The sequence below is a fragment of the Grampus griseus genome (genome assembly GCF_964374135.1).
Source record: "Grampus griseus genome assembly, chromosome: 17".
Lineage (NCBI taxonomy): Eukaryota > Metazoa > Chordata > Mammalia > Artiodactyla > Delphinidae > Grampus > Grampus griseus.
Genome location: NC_139011.1, coordinates 15,742,952 through 15,762,424, shown reverse-complemented (window position 1 = coordinate 15,762,424; position 19,473 = coordinate 15,742,952). Strand labels below are relative to the sequence as shown.

At 39.5% G+C, this 19,473-nt stretch overlaps 1 protein-coding gene across 1 annotated transcript in view; it reads right to left on the bottom strand.

Annotated features, from left to right (window-relative positions):
* ATAD2 (ATPase family AAA domain containing 2) overlaps nucleotides 1-17,232 on the bottom strand; it is a 70,001-nt gene extending 52,769 nt beyond the window's left edge. The window contains exons 1-2 of the mRNA XM_082675124.1: nucleotides 17,050-17,232; nucleotides 4,774-4,922 (exon numbers count right to left, since the gene is read on the bottom strand). Of these exons, the coding sequence (XP_082531250.1) occupies nucleotides 4,774-4,922; nucleotides 17,050-17,217 (317 nt within the window). The 5' untranslated portion in view covers nucleotides 17,218-17,232. The remainder of the gene's footprint in view (nucleotides 1-4,773; nucleotides 4,923-17,049) is intronic.
* Nucleotides 17,233-19,473: the final 2,241 nt, after the last annotated feature.

The following is a 19,473-nucleotide window of genomic DNA, read 5'->3' as shown; positions in this document are numbered from 1 at the left end:
CAGAATCTGTTGAATTGCAAAGAAGACCTTCCAAAGCTTAAACAAAGTATCCTTCTCTCATCTTTTTCCCCAAATCCACTGAGCAACAAAGCAGTATGTCTCATTAACCTATTTTTAGGGGCTCAATTTTCCATACTTGGATAGGCTATATTAATCAACCTATGAATCAAGCAATATTTGCAAGTGTGCTGGTTAAACCCATGGAGTTTCAAATGGGACACTTTAAAATAAAACAAAACCATCTTATCCAGAAGAGCTAACTCATGTGTCCTCCTAACAATGTAAGTCATCATTAATTCCTTATCTCTTTTGGAACACAGGTAAGAACAAAGAACAAAATAAAAAACCTTTCAGCAATCCATCTACAGATCAAGGTCTAGTTTGTTCACAGACTCTTCTCATAGAGGAGACACTCCCTCCATACCATGCAGGTCTACACTTTTATAAACCAGACCCCCATCAGGTGCTAGGGATACAAAGACTAAAGCAGTGTTTTTTTTCTGGGTTTTCTTTTTTTTTTGCCTGTAGGGGAAGGGAAGCACTTTTTACCCTTGCAGGGGTTGCTATACTTGTTCTTAAACAGCTAGATAATAAATATTTTTGGCTTGTCAGTTTCTGTCATAACTACTCATACAACTCTAACAGTGAAGCAGGAATGCAGCCATAGACAGAAGTAATGGGCATGGCTGTGTTCCAATGAAACTATTTACCAAAACAGGAGTCTGGACTTTTGTCAACTCCTGTGAATCTGATGAAAGCTATGGATCTTTTCTCCCTAGAAAACTGCATATACATATACAAGTTTAAACATTACTTCAGAGGTTTCATATGCCCCCTGAAAACCATGATTACTGGACCTAGTTAAGAACTCCAGGACCAGACAAATATATATCCTGCTCTCAAGGCACAGTTATTCAAATCTTTATTATTCTAACAGTCTTGGTCCCCTGGTCTTTGAGCCCCAAATAGATTTAAAATAAAGGGGTGAGGGGTAAAAAAACATAGAAAGGAAGTTAGAGATTACTATAGTCAAACTGGCAACAGCAAAAAGGGTCACCATGATAGGAAATAAGAAAACTACATAAGGCAGAATTCAAAAATACTATAGACTACTTTATATGTCTTATACAAACAGATCCTGGTGTTACTACTATATAAAATTATCGTCTTTGTAATAATGATGTGAATACAGGGAGTTTTTTTAAAGATAGTAATTCTTCTTTTAAAGATCAGAAGAAATATAAATGGCCAGCCAATAAGCACATGAAAAAATATTCAACATCATTAACCACCAAGGAAATGCAAATGAGAACCACAATGAGATACTTCACACCCACATGGCTAAAACCAAAAGGACAGACTATGGCAAGTGTTACTGAGGATGTAGACAAATTGGAATCCTCATGCACTGCTGGTGGGAATGTAAAATGGTACAGCTGCTTTGGACAATGTTAAAACAGAGTTACCGTTTAGCCCACCAATTCACTCCTAGGTATATACCCAAAAGAACCAAAACCCTATGTTCACACAAAAATTTGTACACCAATGTTCATCAACTAATGAGTGGATAAACAAAATGTAACATATTCATATAATGGAATCTTACTTGGCAATAAAAAGAATGAAGTGATGATAGATACTACAATATACATGAACCTTCAAAACATACCAAGTAAAAGAAGCCAAACACGAAAGAACATATGTCGTATGATTCCACTTGTATAAAATATCCAGAATAGGCAAATCCACAGAGATAGAAAGTAGACTTGTGGTTCCCAAGGGGCTGGGGATGGAGGGATAATGCGTATGGTGTTTCTTTTGGGGTGATGAAAATATACTGAAATTAGATAGCAGCAATACTTGTACAATACTGCAAATATTCTAAAACCACTGAATTATACACTTTAAAATCATGAATTTTAATGGTACGTGAATTGTTATTTTAAAATAATTAATAAAGATAGGAATTCAATAAATTTTAGAAGCAACCTCATTTAAAAACACCAAGTCACTCATTTTTAAAAATAATATTATCTTAAAAAATATTTTTGTTTGTTTATTTATTTATTTATATTTTTGGCTGCGTCGGTCTTAGTTGCAGCACGCAGGATCTTCATTGTGGCATGTGGGATCTTTGTCGCAGCACGCGGGCTTCTCTCTAGCTGTGGCATGCAGGTTTTCTCTCTCTCTAGTTGTGGCGCACGGGCTCCAGAGCACGTGGGCTTTGTAGTTTGCAGCAAGCAGGCTCTAGTTGCGGCGTGCAGGCTCAGTAGTTGCAGCGTGCGGGCTTAGTTGCCCTGCGCCATGTGGGATCTTAGTTCCCTGACCAGGGATCGAACCCGAGTCCCCTGCATTGGAAGGCGGATTCTTTACCACTGGACCACCAGGGAAGTCCCACCAAGTCACTCATCTTTAAATCAGGATTAAAAAAGTACTTATTTTAATACATTCCTTTAATACCTAACACAATGTTTCACAGACCTGAGTAACATACAGAGCCTTTTAAAGAAAAAGACTTTTGAGGATTTCCAATATTAAGTTTTTTATGATTATGTACAAGCCAAACTAGATATAAATAAATTCATTTAGGTTTTATACAAATGAAACTATAAAAACAACTACCAACAAAAATATTAACGTAATACATTGGAGGTTTTGCTGAAACAAATTAGCCATTTGCTGTGTGAATGTGGTTCAGACTGCTATGGGTTTCTCTTGAGTTTGGCATGTTATGTATTATGTTTATTGTGTAACATGATGACTCAATTCATCCATTTCTCTTTATCTGAAGTGCTCCAAATCTTCATTTGAACAGCACGTCATGACATCACATCACGTGGCTTTCTCTTGGAAGCAGATGCATCCTTTATGTATTAAGGTCAGACTCAGTTTTTTTTGTTTTTTTTTTTTAATTTATTCATTTTGGTTGTGCTGGGTCTTAGTTGTGGCATGTGGGACCTTTGCTGCGGCATGTGGACTTCTTGGTTGCAGCATGCAAACTTCTTGGTTGCGGTATGCGGACTGCTTAGTAGCGGCATGCATGCAGGATCTCGTTCCCCGACCAGGGATCGAGCCTGGGCCCCCTGCATTGGGAGTGCAGAGTCTTACCCACTGGACCACCACAGAAGTCCCCAGACTCAGTTCTTATCTCCAGAACCCGAGATAACTAAAGCAGTACTACTTGGTACCAAATAGTGCCTGAAATTTTATGGCTATTCTCTATGAGGTAGCAATTTAGATGATTCAGAATATTTTTTCTTCAGATCATGAAATAATCTTTAAATTCTCATAGAGAATTCACGGAACCCACCAATCCAACCCCACGCCAAGAAGACTTCAAGTTTCAGAAATACTGGGGTAGCTTAAAGTGTATTTCATTGATTCTAAAAATTGTACATTTCCCCCCCATTTTACCATCTCTGAAATTGGGATATATCTTAACTACTGATGGTATGTCATAGTTTAACTTTCAGTGTTTTTTTCTTTCTTACTGTCTCATAAAATAATGCTGTGTGTTTCAATTGTTGCTAACTTGGATTCCATGAAATACAGTAGGTATTCCATGAATAGTGGATGAAACAAGATGCAGATTTAAATATATACAATAAAAGACCAAGTATGTAATTGAAAAAAATAACAGTACCAAAAAGAAACTTAAAAGGGCACAACCTCACTTATCTGGAAAATCTGCTACACAAAATAAGAATCGAGCCAAAGCAACCTCGCTGGGGAAAAAAACAGAGCTGGAGGAATCAGGCTCCCTAGAGCCTGCACTCCGCAACAACAGAAGCCACCACAGTGGCCTGCGCACCGCAACAAAGAGTAGTGCCCACTCACTGCAACTACAGAAAGCCCTTGCGCAGCAAAGAAGATCCAACGCAGCCAAAAATAAATAAATAAATATTTTTTAAAAAAATTCTATTTGAGAGTAAGATGGTTCTAGTTTTCTACGTCATTACGAGTAAATTCTTTGTGAGAAGAATTAATGTAAAAACAATTATTTCATCAAATTTTATTATAATTGGCACCCCTCTCCCAATTCCTGTTAAGCCCACCAAAATGGGGACAAAAGTGAAGGTTTTGAGCTAATTAAAGTTAGATTTAAATTTGCCCTGGACCAAATAAACCCAATTTCCATGAAGTACATACTTCCTAATTCACTGAAATTAATTCCTTGAGTATTAAAATGTAATTCATGCCATCTACCTCAGGGTTCTTGAGAAACAAAATTTAAATATGTATAAAGCACCTAGTCAAAAAACCATTGAACCACTAAACAAGTCAAAAAACAAAAACAAAGCCATGTTCTGCCTCCTATGTGAAGCCTTAGAAGAATACCAATAGAGATATTCATAAATGACTTAGAATTGATGAAAAACTTGACAGTAAGTAATCAGAAATATAACTACTATTTTGAATAAAGGTTTTTTACAGACTATGAAGCAGAACCACATATCATAAGTTATAGTCATAAACTCTCTTTAGATTACTCAAGTACCCAGAACTCATCCTATATCAACCAACCTCTTCAGTTGCACTCACACATATCACAGATACCATCTTTGAACAAGAAAATAAAAACAAACCTGACCGGAGGACATATTAAATTTTTAATTCAATAACATTCATTTAGTGCAATTTCATCTCAAATAAATTACATTTTACAATCTGGACTCTTGATGACCAGTCAAGAACACACTTAAAAATTAAATGCAGAACTTAAATTATTACTTTAAAACTATTTTGAATTAGCATTTAAGCATCTTGTATTACCTTGTAAAATGCCTGCCATTAGTATGTTTCTCCGTTATTTCCATATTCTTATCAAAACTAGAATCTGAAGAATTCTGTGCATTTTTTCTCAAGCACCTTAAAGCACGTGTCCGGTGGTAGGTTTCAACTTCCTTAACTGAAGACCCATCCTTTAAAAAAAAATTAAGAAAGACATCTAAGTTTTTCTTCAGTCAAATCCCCAAGTTAAACTCCTAAGATCTGTCTCTGATTAAAAGTTTTAACAACTGCTTTCGGTGCACAGTATCATCTTTGCATCTCCCCAAGAAACGAAAATAATTAATCTCTAGAATAATCATTTTACAATGAACAAATATGAGCAATGTCTATGAGGCGGCTAGTATAAGATTTATTAATGTTTTATAGTTCTACTTCACAACAAGTAGTCTCCAGTGAAATTTTCTACCACTGATAAAAAGTTGTAATAGTTCATAACGGTAAGTACTCCTCTATTTTAAGGCTACAGAAATTAGAAAGATACGCATACACCATGAAACCACTGGAAACAACCCTAAAATGACTGGACTGTCAGAAGTGTAATTTGGTTTGGATGACAAAAAGGAGTTATTACTATCTCACCCAATTTCACCCACATAATGTAAAAAATGAATTTAGAGACTGTTTAGGTACATTAATTTCTTCTAAAAACCACAGAGCTCTATTTAACTTTATTTTTGCTCAAGAGACTACAGGCTCTCTAAGTTACTGGGTTGCTTTATGAGCTACAGAGGTTCTGTCATAAAGTATTCAAAATTTCATACATGCCTCTTAGAAATCATACAGAGGATACTTTTACGTTAGAAGAGAAGGCAAATGTACCTAACAACTCTATAATCCTATGTCTTACTACTCTAAAAACTTATAATTTTAGAAAAACAGGCAGTGTTTTTTTTAAAAAACAATAAAACATCAGTGCCCCCTTACCCCATGCACCTCAGGCTGGCTTTACCTGGTCATTTCCTTATATTTTATTAGGATATTCTGTCATTGAATTTTGTTTCAGGAAGAATATTTGATTGGTTCAAAGGTAAAGTAAGGATATTTACACCACAAGGATCTGTGCAAGAATTAGACAGGTTCTTAAAGGCACGAGAGGACAATTAAAAAAATTAGTTTCTTCATAAGGTATTAAGTGATACGTATGATTTGTTACTTTTATCAGTGTACCTATATTTCAGGATGTTTCAAAAAAGAATAGCTATACATTTAGGTAGGTGTATTATTTTTTAGATGAATACCTACCTACATCTTAGATGGGTGTAGTGTAACATAAGACTTTCCAAGGAAAATTGTAAGGGTATCTATTTCCACTCTCTCAACTTCCATGTGTACTTTTTTCTTAAAATGGACCTAAGGGCTTCCCTGGTGGCGCAGTGGTTGAGAGTCCGCCTGCTGATGCAGGGGACACGGGTTCATGCCCCGGTCTGGGAAGATCCCACATGCCGTGGAGCGGCTGGGCCCGTGAGCCACGGCTGCTGAGCCTGCGCGTCCGGAGCCTGTGCTCCGCAACGGGAGAGGCCACAACAGTAAGAGGCCCGTGTACCACAAAAAAAAACCCCACAAAAAACCAAAAAAAAAAAAAAACGGATCTAAGAAGGCATCTTAACACAGGCATCCTCTTTCATTTACCTTTCTCCCATTTTACAAAAGAAAGTCATAACTCTCACTCATTCTGAATCTTACTATTGTGGGCTGCTTCAAGGCATTAAAAACCTTCCTAAAGCCAAAGAAAAACACTAATGTAGGTGTTAAGCGAATGAATGACTAAGCTAGGCAACAAATCCTTTCCTTTGTTAGGTGGTTTCCAATTCTTCCGCTTTTAACAAAATTGAAAGGAGATCTAATCAAGCTAAGAGACCATTAAAAATGTTTGGCAAGTGATTTTCTGCTTATAAGCCAGAAAAACTGAGTGGCACTGCAAATATAATTCCCTTCATTACTATCTACTTATTTATATGAACAATGTTTCTCAGTGCTTACCTTTATAAAAACAATGAAACTAATGACAAAACACTCTTCAGCAATAAATAAGATTCATCCACAGGGTAGGGGGAAGGGTAAGCTGTGACAAAGCGAGAGAGAGGCATGGACATATATACACCACCAAGTAAGGTAGATAGCTAGTGGGAAGCAGCCGCATAGCACAGGGAGATCAGCTCGGTGCTTTGTGACCGCCTGGAGGGGTGGGAGGGAGGGAGACGCAAGAGGGAAGAGATATGGGAACATATGTATATGTATAATTAATTCACTTTGTTATAAAGCAGAAACTAACACACCATTGTAAAGCAATTATACTCCAATAAAGATGTAAAACAAAAATCAAAAAACAAAAAAACAAAAAACAAAAAAAAAGATTCATCCACAGATACTTAAACTAACCGGGTGGGCAGGGAGACTTAAACCACATGAAATCCTAATAAAAGATTACTTCCTATGTTTAATCATTTTTAATCAAAATAGATACTTTTTTGTTGTTTTGATCAATTGAATGTTAATAATGATAATTCAATACACAAAAATTTTATTTCTTGGAGCTCTGTCATCATGGAAAAGTGGAAAAAATCCAACTTTTGTTTTATAAGTATGAAAGGATAATTAATAACTGACTTTCAAGCATGAAAATATATCAAGATAAAATGCTGTGGGTTAAGTGGATTGAAAATACAAAATAAAAGAGGGAAAAAAAAGAAGGTAAAATTTCTGACTACTAAGAGAACTTGTTCATGTATTAATTTTTTTTTTTTTTTTTTTGCGGTACGCAGGCTTCTCACTGTTGCGGCCTCTCCCGTTGCGGAGCACAGGCTCCGTACGCGCAGGCTCAGCGGCCATGGCTCACGGGCCCAGCCGCTCCGCGGCACGTGGGATCTTCCCGGACCGGGGCATGAACCCGTGTCCCCTGCATCAGCAGGCGGACTCTCAACCACTGCGCCACCAGGGAAGCCCCATTTATTAATTTTTAATGTTTCAAGACAGGTATCAAATAACTATAATTTTTACATTCCAGTGGATACTTATAAAAGTGTGATGTAATAGTTTTATTTTTTAATGTCAACCTTAAAAAATGACAGAAATGATCCCTTTGTAACTACTTAAACCTATGCGGGGGGCGGGGGAGACCTTACATCTAAGGTCAGCTTAAAAATGTAAAAGCTGGTACTTCCCTGGTGGTCCAGTGGTTAAGACTTCACCTTCCAATGCAGGGGGTGCGGGTTAGATCCCTGGTCAGGAAGTTAAGATCCTACATGCCTCAGGGCCAAAAAACCAAAACATAAAACAAGCAATATTGTAACAAATTCAATAAAGACTTTTTAAAAAATGTGAAAGAGATTATAGAGCTAAAAAAATTTGGAAATGCAGGGGAAAACTTTCATGACATTGGATTTGGCAATGATTTCTTAGGACACCAAAAGCACAGATAACAAAAGAAAAAACAGATAAGTTGAACTTCATCAAAATTAAAGAACTTTTGTACAAAGGACATTATCAGTAGAGTGAAATGGAAACTCATGGAACAGGAGAACATATTTGCAAATCATGTATCTGACAATGACAAAGGACTGATATCCACAATATATAAAGAACTCCTATACTTTTAACACCAACAACAAAAAAAGATAAAAATGGGCAAAATATTTAAATAGACATTCCTCTGAAGAATATACACAAATGGTCAATACATATGAAAAGATGCTCAGCATGAGTAGTCATAAGGAAATGCAAATCAAGCCCAATGAGATACCACTTCACACTCATTAGGATGGCTATTATCAAAAACAAAAAAAGAAAATAAGTATTGGCAAGGATGTGAAGAAACTGGAACCCTTGTGTACACTGTGGAAAATGATATGGCAATTCCTCAAAAAATTCAACATAGAATTACCATATGATCCAGCAATGTTGCTTCTGGGTATATACTCAAAAGAAGTGAAAGCAGGGACCTGAAGAGATATTTGAACGCTCATGTTTATAGCAGCATATTCACAACAGCCAAAAGGTGGAAGCAATCCCAGTGTTCATCAACAAATGAACGGATTAAAAAATATATATATGTATATATACATATATATAGTACATACAGTGGAATATTATTCAGTGTTTAAAATAAAGGAAATTTTAAACACGCTGAAATAACATGAATGAACCTTGAATACATTATGCTAAGTGAAATAAGTCAGTCACAGAAGAAGTAAGGTTCCTTTTATGAAGCTCCTTGCCAGGGGCTGGGAAGAGGGAAAATTGTGTGTGTGTGTGTGTGTGTGTGTGTGTGTGTGTGTGGTGTGTTGGGTTTTTTTTTGGCGGGATCTCTGTTTCCCGACTAGGGATTGAACCTGGGCCACGGCAGTGAAAGGGCTGAGTCCTAACCACTGGACTGCCAGGGAATTCCCAGGGGAGTTAGTGTTTGATAGGTACAGAGTTTCAGTTTTGCAAGATGAAAAATTCTGCACGCAGAGGGTGGTGATGGTTGCAGAACAATGAATGTACTTATTACAAAACTATACACTTAAAAATGGTTAAAATGATAATTTTATGTTATCTATATGTTATCACAATAAAAAAAGAAAGTAAATGTCACTATATTCCTGGGGATAAAAAAAAAAAAGTTTGTTTCCATAGGAAAAAAGAAAGGAGGAAGTTGCTAAATACCGGGAAAAAGATTCCTTGAGAAACTTAGAAGATTTAATCTTATAAGTGAATCTTTGGTTTGCATAGTGAGTGGCTTAGTTCATCGTCCCTAAATAAGCACTAAGCATCAAGAAAGGCTCTCCTTAACAGCATGGAGAAAAAAACAAAACAGGTTTTTTGAGAGTCACCTATATAAAGGCGCATACTGGGGAATTTAAAAATATAACTTTCAAAAATGGTTTTTATAAAAGCAATATAAAAAGCAATACGTGCCCATTATAATCAGAAAAATGAAGAAATGTACAAAGATGAAACTGTCACCCTTAATTCCAAGCTACCCACAGATAACCACAGTTAACCTTTTGGTGCATAAACCATTCTTTTCCTTTGCAAACACATTCACACAATTTTAAAATTGCGATAATATTATTTATTCTTTGTTACTTTTTTCTAGTGATACAACCATTTTCCCATGTCATAAAATCCATTCTAAAAATCTTTTTACATGAATGAATAGTATTTCAGCCATTACATGAATTTAACAAACTGCTTAATGTTTCATGTATAGGTAATCTGCAATTTTTTGTGTTATAAATACCTCTAGATGAATTATCTTTTTTTTTTTTTTTTTTTTTCCAGTACGTGGGCCTCTCACTGTTGTGGCCTCTCCCGTTGCGGCGCACAGGCTCCGGACGCGCAGGCTCAGCGGCCATGGCTCACGGGCCCAGCCGCTCCACGGCATGTGAGATCTTCCCGGACCGGGGCACGACCCTGTGTCCCCTGCATCGGCAGGCGGACTCCCAACCACTGCACCACCAGGGAAGCCCTGAATTATCTTTTGAACATCTGATTTCCTAAGGAAACTAGCACAGTTGTTAAATCAAAGTCACATTTTTTTTTTTTTTTTTTTTTTTTTGCGGTACGTGGGCCTCTCACTGTTTTGGCCTCTCCCGTTGCGGAGCACAGGCTCCGCACGCACAGGCCCAGCGGCCATGGCTCACGGGCCCAGCCGCTCCGCGGCATGTGGGATCTTCCCAGACCGGGGCATGAACCCGTGTCCCCTGCATCGGCAGGCGGACTCTCAACCACTGCGCCACCAGGGAAGCCCCGAAGTCACATTTTAATACAGCTAATCAAAATAATTCTCAAGAGGTAAGTTAAACACCAACTAGTAACAGTAATTAACACTGGATGATAGAAATGGGTACTTTCACTATCTATTTTTTACATTTTTGCAACATTATAAGAAAAAATTTTCCTAAGAAGTGAAAAGCAAAGAAAACATACTTAGTCTGAAAACTAAACCTAGTGATGTAGTGTCCTCATTTATTCTTTCGCTAAAATCCACTTTAATATTGAGAGCACTGATTGTTCTTAAAAGTGAAGTTTAAAAGGAGAAAAAATATAGTTCATTAGATTTTAAGTCTGTTATAATGTTGCAGAATCAGTAAGTTAGAACAGGGAGCATGCAACAATAAGAAAAGTTTTTCCTCAAAGTGGACACAATTGAGAAACAAATATTCTGATGTTATTTTTCCACAAAAGATCAAACTTAGTAAAGCTTTAAATTAATAAAAAATATGTATGGGAGTCATATTGGTTGAGTTAATTCAAGTTATCAATTCAACAAATGAAATTTAAACAGGATTTTTAAGATCACAGTTATATTACTGACATGAAACGTATTCATCCAGACTTGGGGCTTCTTGAAAGCCTAAAAAGCAGTGTATTCTAATGTACAATGGTATACACATTATACCCACATTACATAGTTGTGACAGCCCTCGTTAGCTTCATATTTAAACACTGGTGTGGTCAATTACTCATCATGGATCTACTCCACAAGTTCCAGCAATTTGCTTTCTAACCATACAGCTCTTCCAGTAGATCTAAATCTCCAAATAGCTAAAGCCAATGGCCTTCTCTACCTCATTCACTTCTATGATCACTCTGTTGTTTGCTTTGATCCTTTGTTTACATGATTTTTTTTTTTTTTTTTTGCGGTATGCGGGCCTCTCACTGTTGTGGCCTCTCCCGTTGCGGAGCACAGGCTCCAGACGCACAGGCTCAGCGGCCATGGCTCACGGGCCAGCCGCTCCGCAGCATGTGGGATCCTCCCAGACTGGGGCACGAACCTGCGTCCCTTGCATCGGCAGGCGGACTCTCAACCACTGCGCCACCAGGGAAGCCCATGATACTTTTTTTTTTAAACCTAATTCATCCTCTTCCCACCCTTAAAATAAAGCCATTGCTCCAGATCTTAAATATTCTTGTGTTTTGCTATGCACCTTCAAGGATTCAACTCTCAACTCTATATAGGTGACTCACAAAGAAAAATAGTCCTTACCTCTCACCGAACTCTGGCGTCATAGTCCCAAAGATGTACAGCTTACCTCTTCAGCTGGAAACAACACTGCCTTTGCTGCCTCTATCTGAACAGCTTTCAGACCCCTTGTAGTACTTTTGGACTTTTTCTCTCCGTGCCTCTTAATACCACCTTAATTTAGGCTCTGGTTTTCTCTCCTTTGGTCTGTTGTGATAATAATGTACTAATTAAGAGCCCAACCTTTTAAAGATAGACTGCCTACGATTGAACTGTATAATCTTCTCCAAGTTACATAGAGACCTTAGTTTCCATATCTGTAATGAGTATAATAATACTTTATTTGTAAACTTTTAAATTACTATACTTCAATTTAAAAATAGGGACTTTCCTGGTGGCACAGTGGTTAAGAATCTGCCTGCCAATGCAGGGGACACGGATTCGAGCCCTGGTGCAGGAAGATCCCACATGCCACGGAGCAACTAAGCCCGTGCGCCACAACTACTGAAGCCCGCGCGCCTAGAGCCTGTGCTCTGTAACAAGAGAAGCCACTATAATGAGAAGCCCGTGCACAGCAATGAAGACCCAACGCAGCCAAAATTAAAAATATAAATAAATTTATAAAAATTTAAAAATAATAATTTCGGGAAAACAAACAAAATAATAATAGTTACTTTACAGGGGAAGTATGTGTGTGCATATTAGGTACCTTGCCTGGAACACAGCAAATGCTATGTAAATGGTAGCTATCAGTATTATAATCTTTTAACTGGTCTTCCAAACTCCAGATCTGTTGACTATAATCCATCCTAAACACTATCTCATCAGATCTCTGTTCTAAAAGTTGCAACTTCTAAGCCTAAAATCAAGAACCAGCGCAACACAAACTAACAAAAACGGACAATAATGGACTATTATTGTCACAAAACAAGTACACTCTCTCAAATGCAGAGCAGCCCACTCCAGGGAGCAACAGTCATCGCCACTTGTCAAAATATCCCTCTCCATGCTTTGACATACTTCACTGAACTGTACACTTGTCATTTTTGTGTTGTGATATGCTTCAAGTTTTAAAGTATCTCCCATAGGCTGTACATATCAGTGTCGAGTTTGGGATATTTTTCCAGGGTAAATAAACATACAATTGAAAAAAAAAACAACCAAAAACAGTACCTTCTACATACTACAGTGTTTCATTTTACCTAAAAACATACCGAAGAATAAAAACGTACATAAACACAACCCAAAAGTAACGTACAATCATCACCAAGAAAACCCCTACTACCCATCCTTAAGTATCTCTTCAGCATGAGAAACAACCCTAAATTTAATGAATCAAAGAGCCTCAGACCTGTGAAAGCACAGAAATAGGCAATGGCTAGCCTGACTCTGGAGGAAAAGGGCATCCAAACTTATAAATAGGAAGAAAATAAAAGCTTAAAAACCAAAGAAACAGATTTAAAACAACAATAAAGTATTTTCAGGGAACCCATACAAGTCAGGGGGAAAACAAACCCTTAAGCGCAGTTGAGTGAGATCATATTCAAAAGGTAAAAGTAAAATGTGGTTGAAATTTCCCCAGCTGTCCAGCGGTTAAGACTCTGCACTTCCACTTCAGGGGGTGAGGGTTCGATCCCTGGTCAGGGAACTAAGATCCCACATGCCATGCAGTGCACCCAAAAACTTAAAAAAAAAAAAAGCAAAATGTGAAAATGTGGTTAATAAATAGGTAACTGTAGGTATCTTCAGAACTTGAAGGTCAGCCTCCAAGATTAGATGAAGAAAAATGCAAGTTAATGAATTAATATGAATAAATCCAACCATCTTTAAAAGGAACCTACTCTAAGAAATGCTGTCAATAAATGTGTGAATGAGACAAGGAAATACCCAAATACAATGAGGGTGGATCAAGGAGTTAAGTTTCTGAAATGCATGATTGATGTAAAAAAGCAAGCTATAATCAAATCAAATGTATTGAATGTAAAGAACCCTAATTAGGAAATATTCCAATCACAAAGGTATGTTTCATTTTTGGTATTGGTGGACTTTGTCAGCATGAATACATTACCCCTGAAGACCCAATCCCACGCTCACTAAATAACACCCTGATTACAATTTGTTCTACGGAGGATTTGAGAGAGGAGTACTATGTCTCAAAAAGATATAATCCCTACTGGAAACCCTAGTCTGGAAAAGAATCTTTTCAACCCTACAATAACCAGGTGAGTGCTAATTGCTCAACCACCACATACCACTGATACAGCAAGACAAACAACAACAAAATATTTATTATGCACCTACTATGCTCTAGGTGCTAGGAATAACAGCTGAACAAAAGGTCAAAATCCAAACCCCTATGGAGTTACATTCTGATTTGGGGAGAGATAAAAATATTTTAGAAGTAGGAAATTATAGGATATTTAGAAGGTGGTAAGTGCTGGGGACCATAAAACAGAGCAAAGGGGCCTGTCAATGAGTGGTTTGCAATGTTAAACAGGGTGGTTAGGATAAGCATCATTGAAAAGGTGAAATTTTAGCAAACACTTGAAAGAGACTGTTTCATAGGTTCTCCTAGGTAGGACTCGCAGCTCTATTGCTTACTATAATGGTGAATTGAGCAACTTATTTAAGTCTCTGTGCCTCAGTCCTCTTACCTGCAAAACAAAGATAATCGCACCTACCTTATAAGGTTATGAGGATTGAGTTAATGTTTGTAAAATTCTTGGAACACATTAAGCACTACGAGTTCTGAGGCTTTTTTTATTTTTTAATTAAAAAAAATGTAAAAGGTAAAGGAATAGCTCATGCAGATATCCAGGGAAAGAGTATTCCCAAAAGAAAGCAGAGCAACTGCAAAGGCCCTGGGATTCAAGAAGCAGCTAGGCCAGGGAGGGTAGAACAGACTGGGTTTTGCAAAAGGGAGAATGGAAGAGGATGTCATCATAAAGAGAAGGGGGCAAGGAGGTACAGGGCTGCTTCTCAACTTTTAAACTTTTACTCTTAGATAGGGATTTTTGAGCAGAGGAGTGATCAACTGTTTGACTTTTTACAAGATCACTCTGTAAGCTATACTGCGAACTGACTTTCAAGGGAGGAGGGCATTACATATAAGGGTGGTAAACAGGGAGGCTAGTCAAGAATTTATTTTAATAATCCATGGGAATTCCCTGGCTGTCCAGTGGTTAGGACTCGGAGCTTTCACTGTCAGGGCCCGGGTTCAATCCCTGGTCGGGAAACTAAGATCCCACAAGCCACAGTACTAGATCAAAACAAACAAAACCAAAACAAACCAAAACACACACACAAAAACCAAAACACTATATTAATAATCCAGGCAAAAGATGATGGCTTGAACCAGCATGGCAACAATGGAGCAGCTGAGACGTGGTCGGATTCTGAAAACATTCTGAAAGTAAAGCCAACAGAATCTGCTAATATGAACGGAGAGAAGAGTTAAGGATGATTCTAAGGTTTTTAGCTTGAGGAACTTAAAAGATTGAGTGGCCATTAAAATCGACTGTGGTCTCAACAGCTGACAATGACTGAGTCCTAACTATCAGCCAAGTGTTCAGGTAACCTCCTTACATGCCTGATCACATTTAATTCTCACTACCCTTGTGGTGGGTATCACCCCCTTTTAAGCATAGAAACCTGCTGATATTGGTAAACTGATATTCATAACTAACAGTTGTTTTTTTAAATTAATTTTTTATTGAAGTATAGTTGATTTACAATGTTGTGTTAATTACTGCTGTACAGCAAAGTGACTCAGTTATACATACATATATGTATATATATATACACACACACATACATTCTTTTTCATATTCTTTTCCATTATGGCTTATCACAGGAAGAAGTAACAGTTGTTTTAAGCACCTATGTTTCTTAACCAGTATTCAATGCATCATTACAGTCCCAGGAACTAGCTTTGTCCTGAAGATAATAAACACTCAAATATTTACTGAAATAATTAGCTGTTTCTGAACATAGGTTAGTGAGTCGAGTGACTGAGTTTATTGAAAAAGTGTCCAGCCTCCCCAGATCTCTTAACAACTTCTGCCTGTGATTGAGAAACAGATCCTAAAAGTCAGGAAATTGTTTTTTCAATTCAGAATCACAATTTCAGAGACTGACTGGACCATTTCATTCCCCTCAGTAGAGGAACAACTCGTATAGGGCCTCTACAAAAGACACCACTAATTTCCTATCGCGTTCTCTCTCTTACCTGTGGTTTGTCCCTCTCTCCCACCACAGGTTACCTCCCCTTGGCCTCTCATTCTGACTTCCCAGTTCTAACCCTCTCTCTGGTCCTAGTTTTCCCACCCCCATGACTACCCTCCCTTCAACAGAACTAGACTACTTCCTGCTGCCTTAACTTTACTAACGTTGCTTCCTCAATTTCTCTAACCTTTTGTTAGCGCTGTCTCCTCCACCTGTGTCTCTTTCAGCAGCTGGGGTGGGGAGGTGAAGGGAGGAGAAGCACTTTTTTCAGGAAGACCTGCACCTCCTTGGAAACCTACAGACCTTGCTTATAACCGTAGCATGAAATAACAGAAAGGGAAAGGTGGTGGCGGCAGAGAATCCAAGTTCCAATTTTCGATCTACCACTTACTGGTTAGCTTCTTGAGTCTGTTTTTTCATCTGTAAGAGCCATATCGTAACTATCCATTCTCATGGAGCTGTTATGAGGCTTAAGTGAAGAAGACGTACATGAAACGTTGCTCTCCATCTCTCTACATTATGCAACCTGGTATTATTCACTGCGTTCTGGTTACCGAACCCCTCTGGATCGTAAATGAAGGTCAGGGAACCTGAGTTACAACCTTTCTATCCCCCGCGGCCCCTAAAACACTTGTTATGCATACAGGAAGCGCTCAGTAAATGCGTGTGGCTCGCGATCGCTGCAAACCTAGGGCGGGAGCCCGGGCGACTGGACAGGGAGGTGTGTGAGGTCGGGGGCGGGGCAGCCCCAAACCGAGATTCGGCCTCCAGCTGCACTTCGGCTGCGGAGGGCTCCGGTTTCCTCTCGAGTAAAAGTGGGTGGTAACGCACCGCTCACCCTCCCGCAGTCAGTCCATCTCTCCACCCGACCCACACCCCTCCGGGGCTCAGATCTTGAGAAGCCTTCCATTTTACTTGTCCTCGACAATACTCCTCCCAACCTACCTCCCTCTCCTTCCTCTACCCCCAGCCAACTGTCACCCGGACCGCCCGCCCACCCACCCCACCATCCTGGGCCCCACCGGGCAAAGGGCCGCCAGCAGTCCCCAGGTCCGGCCCCGAGGGGCCCGCTCCAGGCCGGTACTCACGCCCGCGGCGGCCACGGTGACAGCGGACTGCTCAGCGGCGCCGGCCGAGCGGAGCCGCCTCCGGCCGATCTGCTCCAGGCTCAGGAACTCGCTGGACAGGTCCAGAGAGTCCGTGGCCGAGGCGGCGGGGTGGCTGTGCAGCTCTAGGCTGCTGCGGAGGACCACCATCTTCTCTCCTTCCTCGCCCGGGCGTCCGCGGCGGGAGACGAACCCGGCGGCGGGAGACGAACCCGATGCCAAGCGACAGCCGCTCAGGCTCTTCCGCGCTCCGAATTCTGGCGCCACAAGCTCCGCGCCGACGGCCGCAGCGCGCGCGCCCGGAATCCCTCCGCCGCCTGTCCCTCCCACGTCGCCACCCTATCACGGCGGGCTCGAAACTTCCCTCCCATCTGTAGAGCAAAGGACTTTGGGCCGAACTTGAAGAGAATCCACACCGACAGGGTAGAGGACCCGAGCGGACAGTGACGTGAGACCACTCTCTCCTTTTTCTTAGATAGTGCCGGCTCGCAGAGCTCGGCGGAGGGAGACGGCAGGTAGTGGCGCGCGTCCCGTTTGGAATTTTGGCGCTTGGACGCCGTAGGGGGAAGGGAGGCTCCCGGACGCTGTGATTGGCTGGCGGGGCCTGGCGGCTCCTCCCCGCTGCTCCCGACACCTGCCTTCGGCTTCCCGCCACGCGGGATTCAAATGCGAATTGCAGAGTCCTTAACTGGAGTAGGAGAAAGCACTTGGCTTTTGACAGGTCTTGACTTTGATTCTTAAGAGCTTAACCCAAACAAGTTAAGAAAAAGAGAGATAAAAGAGAGCGGGCAGAGTATTATAGTTAAAGCGCAGGTTCTGTACCTAGAGCCAACAGATCCCGCGATCTTGAGCAAATGATTCACCTCGCCGGGTCTTAATTTCCTAATCTGTGTATTAACTCTAATTACAATACCTGAGGTTCTAAGATTTTATTATACCTTAGAACCGTGTCTACACATAAATGTTTGCCAACATTACAGAATTACAGAAGATGGCTTCTCTAAAAAATTAAAACAGTTAACGTGACTACTTTGAAAGAGATAGCAACATGCTGAATGATCAGAATGTGAGAGGAGCCCTACTGAAACAAACAAAAGCTATTTATTGATTTGGATAACCACATTTCCTTAATTCGACATGATTGAGCATCAGTTATGTGCCAGGCAGTATTCTAAGCACTGGGGATGCAGCTGTGAACAAAGAGAGCAAAAATGCCCTCAGGGAACTTAAATTCTGGTAAAAGGAGAAAGACAACAAACTAAATGATACGTTTGTTAAAAGTTAGTAAGTGTTAACAGAGAAATATAGAGTAGGGAAGGTGAAGGGAAGCGTGCAGTTTTAAACGGCGATTAGGGAAGGTCTCACGAAGTGTAAACAAAGACCTAAAGCAGGTTAGGTATATCTGGGAGAAGAGAGATGCATGCAGAGGGAAGGAGAGGACAGTGGGCCTACGAGATCAAAGAGGAAAAAGCTGCTAGGAGCCGATCCTGCAAGGCCTCAGCTTTCAGGCTTTTGCTTTTTATTATGAGATGAAAAGACATCACAGGGTTTTGAACAGAGGAGTGACTTATTCTGACTTTTTGAAAGAATCCGTCTGGCTGCTGCATGGAGAATGTAATATTGGGGACAAACTTATGCTTAAAAAAATTGTTGTTAATCTGAAATTCAACTTTAACTGGTTGTCCTGTATTTTTATTTGCTAAATCTGGCAACTCTAGTTAGGAGGCCACTACAATTATCCAGGCAAGCGATGACGTGACACAGACCAGTATGAGAGCTGTGGAGGTAATGAGAAATGGTCAAATACTAGGTATTTTTGGAAGAAAGAGCACATAAATTTGCTAATTAATTGGATTTAGGCATGAGGGAAAGAGAAGAGTCAAAGATGACTCCAATATTTGGTTGCTTGTTTGTTTGCTCGAGCTAATGGCAAGATGGAGCTGTACCTAACTTAGAGAAGGCTCTGGCTAAAGCAAGTTTGGAGGGAATATCAGGAATTCCTTTCCATGCACATTTAAGATACAGAAGTTACTATATATTCACCACTTAAAATTTGGTCTTTTAAGAGTTTAAAAAAATTATATTTACCACAGCATTATTTATAATGTCAAAAAGCTGAAAACAACTTGAATGTCCCTCAGTGGGACCTTAAGAAGAATAGTCATTAAAAATTATGATGCAACTCTGTGTTAATTTAATTATATAGAAAGTTGTGCATAGTGCATTGTAACTTGTTAAGAATGTACAAAGAAATAGATACCATACAGTTATATCTTTGTTTAAAAAACAGTATATGTGTATACTTGCATCGGAAAAACCCCCAAAGAAACTACAACAAAATGTTAATGTTTAATTTATAGATGGTAATAGTATGGTTGTTGTGTAGTTTCTCTGTACTTTTCTCAA